Source organism: Euleptes europaea, chromosome 14 (assembly GCF_029931775.1).
Source record: "Euleptes europaea isolate rEulEur1 chromosome 14, rEulEur1.hap1, whole genome shotgun sequence".
Classification (NCBI taxonomy): Eukaryota; Metazoa; Chordata; class Lepidosauria; order Squamata; family Sphaerodactylidae; genus Euleptes; species Euleptes europaea.
The window spans coordinates 53,826,469-53,834,229 of NC_079325.1; the positions used below are offsets into that span (position 1 = coordinate 53,826,469).

At 49.4% G+C, this 7,761-nt stretch overlaps 1 protein-coding gene across 7 annotated transcripts in view; it reads right to left on the minus strand.

The window, feature by feature from the left end:
* SH3GLB2 (SH3 domain containing GRB2 like, endophilin B2) overlaps window positions 1-7,484 on the minus strand; it is an 89,526-nt gene extending 82,042 nt beyond the window's left edge. For all 7 annotated transcript variants that reach the window (XM_056860601.1, XM_056860600.1, XM_056860597.1 and 4 more), the window contains exon 1: window positions 7,403-7,484. In XM_056860601.1, the coding sequence (XP_056716579.1) occupies window positions 7,403-7,465 (63 nt within the window). In that variant the 5' untranslated portion in view covers window positions 7,466-7,484. The remainder of the gene's footprint in view (window positions 1-7,402) is intronic.
* Between the last annotated feature and the right edge of the window lie 277 nt (window positions 7,485-7,761).

Consider the following 7,761-nt stretch of genomic DNA (forward strand, 5'->3'; position numbering starts at 1 on the left):
GAGGAGGCAATACAGGGGTAAGTAGACCGTATCATCCTTTGCAAGCAGAAGGTCCCAGCTTCAACCCTTAGCATCTCCAGTTAAAGCACGCCAGGGCCTGGGAAAACCCTCTCCCTAACGCCTGAGAAAAAAAATCCAGCATCCTCCCGAGCCCCGATGAAGCAACCCAACCAGCCACCCCGCATTTCCCCCTGACCTACACAGAGAGTCAAGCCAATAAAACTAGTGAGTCTCACTGACAGACAGCCAACCCCCAAGCTTTTGACTGTGCATCCACAGGGATGTAGAGCAGGCTCTCCCAACCTTTTTGAGCCTACAGGTACATTTGGAATTGTGACACAGCATGGTGGGCGCGGCAACAAAATGGCTGCCGCAGGAGGCGGAGCCAGCCACAGAGAATGACCGCCACAGCTTAACTTCAGCAACACAGTGTAGATCCTTGTGTTGTGGTGGCAGCTGCTGCAAAAGCAGCATTTTTTAAAAAAAAGCTGCACAGCCAATCAAAACTCCAATAGTTAATAAGAAGCCTTGCTGGGCAAAAGCCCTACCCGGCCCAATCCAGTTCCTAAAAACATTTGGCGGGTGCCAGAAAAGGTGTCGGAGGACACCATGGCATCCACGAGCACCATGTTGGAGATCCCTGAACTACAGCCTTGTGAAAATGACTGCCGGAGACTCTTGAGCTGAATTTCGTCATCGAGTACCATATTCTGTTGGCTTTCTTAAAAGCTGACCTCTTGCCTTATTTGGCAGGACAGTACCCCTTACTCCCAGACAAACGCTTTAGAAGCTATGCTAAGGGTACAGACTTTCTGAACTATAGGGGAATGCAACTACGGGGTGGGGAAGAGAATAGCTATGATTAGGACAGCTCCTTCCAAGAGGATTCTAGGTGGAATCCACCCTTTGCTACCATGTCAAGCTGGATGAACATTTTGTGTTTCCATCGTCTAAGGAAATGGGAGATGCATACAGACACGTACAAGCGCTGCTAGCCAGACTCTCCAGACAATTGCATGCAATAGCCAAGCCTGGTCAGAGCTACAGCTAAGTGCCTGCTCTAGCGGCTTCAATTTTCCTTTCCCCACTGCCCCGCTCATGAGATGCAATTCCAGTAACTCACATTAACTTCGGTAAGTATATTTGAGCTGCAGGAGATGTTTTGCAGTGCCATACACAGCCAGCGTTCTGGACTCACCAATTCAATCACATTTGATTGAAATGTACTTTCGAGTAGAGGATGGGAGTTGCTACAGACTTCCTAGAACAGAAAAAAAGCATCTCTCTCCCAGCTGTCTAGCAATAAGGCAGCCCTCGAGGAGCTCATATGTTGCAAAACAAGGACTTTAATTAAAAAAATGTTCTAGGAGTATTGGGCCATAGCTGTCGGGAATAAGCAACTTCATTTATTTTTCAAAGAGCATGTGACAGCGGCTATGTAGCTAGCTTTTAAAAAGGTGCGAGTAACCCGTTGAACTCCTTTTGTGATGGGGATCGCAGATTGCAATTATTCCCCATGAAGATGACTCTGGCACTAGCCAATAAGTGCCTACATACAAGGCGAAAAGGCTGAATCTTTGCCCCTTCCTGCATTGCGGGCTTGATCCAATTTGGGCCACAGCACACTTGGGAACTTGGTTCCCAGCAGCGGCCATCTGGTGCGCGAGAGGAACAGAGTCAGGCTGGGAAAACATACGTGCAAAATGTTATCGTCTTGCTTTGACTGCAAGGAAAGCCTTTAAGTGCCACATGCAAGCTAAGAGGGTTACCTTCTAATTGTTGGGACCTCCCCTCCCCTCTTGCAAGAGCCTTAAGCAAATCGCTCGAGGGAGCTGCTGGCCCTCAGTGACTTTTTAAAAGGGGAAGCTAAACAATTACACTTCTCGTTAAGCAGCGTGGCGTATTCCTCTGCAAGCTAATGTGATGTGGGCGTCGTAACAAAAATGGCTATTTATAAAAATGCCTCTCCCCCTGCTGATGTCTGGGCTGCCTCCAGCCTACGCTTGGTAGAAAGCCTTTGGTACAGCAACCTTCAGCAAACCTCCTGGTGCTCGAGGGGGCAACGGCTCCCACCTTTTTTAATCAACACAGTTCCAGCAACACACATGGGAGAAAGCACAGGCAGGGAACCGGCAGCAGAGAGAAGATGCATTTCTGCCACGGACACAAACAAGGTCGGGGGGGGGGGGTGCTTGTGCCAAAGGCTTCATGGGGAAAGGTGGGCTTCCATTTTACCAAGTTGTTGGTTTATTTGCCGTCAAGTCATAAGAACATAAGAAAGGCCCTGCTGGATCAGACCAAGGCCCATCAAGTCCAGCAGTCTGTTCACACAGTGGCCAACCAGGTGCCTCTAGGAGGCCCACAGACAAGACTTATATATATTGATTATATATGAATTAAAAGCCCTCAGTTCCTACACATCTCTCATTAGCATGCATGTACAGCCTGCAACTAGGCAGTGGACTCCAACAATGCTACAGTATAGTTAACTGCAGCTACATTTCAAAAACCCACCAAGCATCCCTTTTAAAACCATGCCCCTAACCCCGGCTCGCTGACTGCACTGTAGATTTGAAGCTTCCATCCAACCATCCAACGCCAGACTTTCCTGTTTCCCCCTCTCTCAGGAATCGTTTAAAGCAGGTTTACAAAACAGCCACCTGCCTGGGGGACAGGACTGCTTGTTTGGTTGTAGGCATGGCAGGGGGGTTATTTATTAAAAGGCCTGACTTTGATCAGCTACTACGTTTTTTTTATGGGTTTGAAGCTTGTGGATTTGTTTGGAAGGCTATTTGAAAGAGACTCTAAATACAACCAGCCCTGACCTAGATGGCCCAGGCTAGCCCTATCTTGTTAGATCTCAGAAGCTAAGCCAGGTTGGCCCTGGTTAGTATTTGGATGGGAGACCACCAAGGAAGTCCAGGGTTGCTACCCAGAGGCAGGCAATGGCAAACCACCTTTGAACGCCTCTTGCCTTGAAAACCCTACGGAGTTGCCATTAGTCAGCTGCAACCTGAGGGAAGAAAAAGAAAAAGACCAACTGCTTCAGGGGGGATCAGAGGCACGATTTTGAATGCTTAAAGCTTGTTGACTCTGTACCTTCCTTTTGTCTGAAGCTAGTCACACACGTGCCTAGGCAGGGAAGCACAATGCAGCACACAGCCATAGATAGCTGTGATATCAGCAGAACTTTCCAGCTGCCCCAATCGTGCTGGGGGTTACAACCATCCCCCCACAATGCTAAATTTCCATGCTTTTTAGTATGAAGGCAAAAACAACCATGCAGCATCCTCACCTGTCCTCTGAAACCCAAACACTGCTTGACCTCCTCTGAGAGAACTTGATTTTCGTCTCAGGGTCTGCAAAGTTGCTTCTACACAGCGAAGATGGATTCTCTGTGTAGCTCTTGCTGCCGCAGATGCCTCCCTCGCTCAGGCTTTTCCCCCAGCACACACTTTCAGCCTGCTAAATTTGTCATTTCCCCCCATATCACCAGAGAGCTTTTCCATGCTTTTAAAAAAATCTGCAAATCACTGCATTATAACAATCTATGACCGCAATCTACTAGCCCCTTTGAATTATAGAAAAAAAACCTCTAGCCTTTTCCATTTCAGATATAAGGGGTATGCCTTTCCCCTTCTAAGTTTGTATCAAAAAGGGCTAGAGACTTATTTTGTTAATGAAAGCTGAGGACTTAGAGGTACTCATAGATTGTTGTAACACTGACACACTATACTAATCTAATTTTTTCTTTTTTTTAAAAAGAAAACCCGTCCCCAGTCCCCAAGCCTTCCAGTGGTTTGGGGGGCAGAAATAGCAGACACGATGGGGGAGGGGGGGTGAGGCAAGGAACATGGCACCAATGTGGGTGTGACCACATTGTGTACCTTCCCAACCACGTGGTGTCCAAAGGTGCCAAAAAAGATGGTACCAAACCAGGTTTGGGAAAGATCACAGCAAAGCAAGGGGAAACCCCAAAAGTGGATAACTTCATATGGAAGCAAAGAACTACTATTCTACAACCCACATCAGTTTTACAGCAGTTTGACTGCTGCAGTTGCTCTCAAAGAGTCCGGGAAGGTAGTTCAGCCAGTATAGCAAGGATTCGTTGCTAGGGATCCCTCTTTTTTTTGCCATCAAATAGTAACCGACTTCTGGCAAACCCCAGGGGGTTTTCAAGGCAAGGGATGTTCCGTGGTGGTTTGCCATTGCCTGCCTCAGGGTAGTGACCCTAGACTTCTTCTGTGGTCCCCCATCCAAATACTTACCAGGGCAGACCCTGCTTAGCTTTCAAGATCGGATGAGATCAGGCTAGCCTGGACAGGGATCCCTTAGGCCCTCTTTTCAGGACATAATACCCAGGATTCCTGCAGAAAGTGAAGTACTGTTAAACCAGTTTAAGCCTGTAGTGTAAGTCCACCTGAAGTATCAGGCTGCAGTTTCACCTGCAACAAACAAGCCAATATGGCAAGGGAATCTGCTTTCGGGCACGCTGTGGGCTGACATTTCAAAAACGACATTCATTCGCTCCTTTCAACCTTGACTCCATCTACTTGCCAAGTCAAACAGTGTAAAGTTAACAATCTTCACTTCGTCACATTTTTTCCACCTCCACCTTTTAATTATTTGAGACTCCCGAAGGCAGGAATTCGGTGCAAAGCTCTCCTTCACCATCTCTCTTTCTCAGAGCAGAGCACAAGGTTGCAAAACTGGAGTTCACTAACAAATGGGATTGCTTTTCTCTATGGTAGAACGAGGCTGCATTTGGATATCAAAACAAACTGTGGTTTGCGTAACAAACTACCAGACACAAGTAATAAATCCCAATTTGTGTGTAACCCCTGGTTTGCCTGATTCTTGCCCCCCTCCCCCAGTCTTCCCTATACTTCTGTATGTGGCTAGGCAGATACAAGAAAGGGCCTCTTCACATGTTATTCGCTGTAGCGCTACTTTACGGAGAAGAACAGCCTAATGAGAGGCCGTGGCTCAGTGGTAGAGCATCTGCTTGGCATGCAGAAGGTCCCAGGTTCAAACCCCGGCCTCTCCAGTTCAAGAGACTAGGCAAGTAGGTGATGTGAAAGACCCCTGCCCAAGACCCTGGAGAGCCGCTGCAGGTCTGAGTAGACAGTACTGACTTTGATGGACTAAGGGTCTGGTTCAGTGTAAGGCAGCTTCATGTGTGTTCAAGAAAGATGCTAAACAAGCAGTGGTTTATGGATTCAGACAACACAAATTAAAAAACAGTTTGAAATCCCAGTCTGGTACCAACCAACACATTTCTGTTTGTTAGTTGTGACATATGAACACAGTTAGGCTAAGACTGGTTTGATCAAATGCTTATAAACAAGAGGGAAGGGACGTAGCTCAGTGGTAGAGCTTCTGCTTGGCATGCAGAAGGTCCCAGGTTCAAACCCTGGCATCTCCAGTTAAAGAGACCAGGCAAGTAGGTGATGTAAAAGACTTCTACCTGAGACCACGGAGAGCCGCTGCCAGTCTGAGCAGACAATACTGACTTTGATTGACCAAAGGGGTCTGATTCATTACAAGGCAGCTTCATGTGTTCAACAGTTTAATATAATGTCTGACTACAGCCTGAAAGTTACAGGTGCTTTTCTAGCTACCAGGAGTAGTAGTCTACTTACCTTAAGCTATGCCTTAGAACAGAACGCACAATATTTACTAGCCCATAAATCCACTAGGTTTTATCAGCCAATCCAAACAACAGTGCCTCTACACTGTTTTTAGCAACATCTCTGGCATGCTAACTCACTCAAGTGCTTCTTTGCATAACACTCTCTAGAGACAGTCCCATTTGAATTCTGCCAGCAGAAAAAGTAGATTCTGCAACCAGCTTGCATGCAAACTAAGATGCTTCTGCCAGCCTGTTTACTTCGATAAGCAGGTCAGAATAATTTAAAATCCGGGATTTGTGGGGGGGGGGAGGATAGGGTGCTGGAAGCAGGATTTGTGGGTTACAAAACAGGAGGATGCAGCTCCACCCAGACTAGAAGGCATGGTCCCTTCCTTGGGCTTGATCCATGTCCTTGGATGGGATGCTAGCAGGAAAACCTGCCAAATTCTACCAGAGCCCCAAATGTACCGATAGGGAACTGTCCTCTGCAGACAATTATTCTTATTGCACAAATGCACACAGCACTTGGCAGAGCTAAGTGAGAGACACACATCTCTGCCCCAGGGAGCTTACAAAGGGATACAAACAAGGGCAACCACACACTTGGGCTTCACCAAAACTGCATTTTCCTGGGTTTCTCTGGCATCAAGGGTCCTCTGGAAATATTAGTCTCCTGTTTCCATACCAAGGGGTACTCCTAACACTTCACACCCCAAGGGGTCCCCCTTACGCTCTCATACAAATTCACCTCCAAAATTAAGTCCCGTCCAAGCTCCCCTCCGCAAAACTTGTATGCAAAAACGAAGCACAAAATCAGTTCGGCCCTTGCTCTTTGCAGAGGTGCTCCTCTTATCCATCATCAAAGGCCTGCTGCTAAACCAAGGGTAAAGGGGAGGATCAGCCCAGACGCCGCCGGGCAAGGCTTAAGACCCCAGCGCAGGACAAAAAGAAGACCCCAACCCCAGTCGCGGAACGGTGCCGACCAGGAGAGAGCCAGACAGCTGTGCGGAGAGTCAACACCAAGCACCGCAAGTAAGGGGGGGGGAGATCAGGGGGAGCACAGAACAAACGTGCAGGTCCCGGTACACCCGGCTTGGCAGAACGCAAGGGGGGGGGGAACACAAGACTCCGTTAAATACAGGAATGATTTGGGGGGGGGGGTCGTCGAGAAGAGGGTTGATTTGAGAAAAGCAACCCGGCTTGGAAAAGCAACCATTCCCGACGCGATTCGGTGCAAGGGAGCCAACGGAAGCCGGGAAAATGCAGAATTCGGTGCAAAAGCCCGTTGCAAGAGAGCCTGCGGGGCTGCAAGGAACGCGGGACGGAAGGGTCAACAATAGTTGCAATGCACTGCAAGAGGGAGAAGGGTCAACAATAGTTGCAATGCACTGCAAGAGGGAGAAGGGTCAACAATAGTTGCAATGCACTGCAAGAGGGAGAAGGGTCAACAATAGTTGCAATGCACTGCAAGAGGGAGAAGGGTCAACAATAGTTGCAATGCACTGCAAGAGGGAGAAGGGTCAACAATAGTTGCAATGCACTGCAAGAGGGAGAAGGGTCAACAATAGTTGCAATGCACTGCAAGGTTTGCAGTGCATTGCAACTATTGTTGACCCTTCCGTCCCGCGTTTCTTGCAGCCCCGCAGGCTCTCTTGCAACGGCACCCTCGACCCACTGCAGGATGGGGGGGAGGAGAACCACAAAGGGAACTCCTCTTCAATGCAGCTCGGAGAGGGAACCGGCGCCCCGCCCCGCCGGGCTGCCTCTCACCTGCACGGCCCGCGTGAAGAAGACGCCCGCATCCGAGGCCAGCTTCTTCATGTTGAAATCCATGTCGATGCAACAGCAGCAGGGAGGGGAAGGGAAGGGCGAGAGGTGAGCGGCAGACTGAGCTAGCGGAGACCCAGGCCAGCAGCAGCAGCCGCAGGAGGAGCAGGCATCGCCCCGCTCCGCTCGCCCCCACTCCGCCCACCTGCTCGCTCTCCCAGGAGCCCGGCGGGAAGCGGGCGGCGCCAAGGGGGGGGGGAGACAGCAGGCGCCCATCAGCGCCCTCTGGCGGGCATCCTCCGCGCGGCCTCTGAAAGCGCAACTGCGCAGGCCCGAGCGGAGGAGGCGCTCTGCAGCGTCAG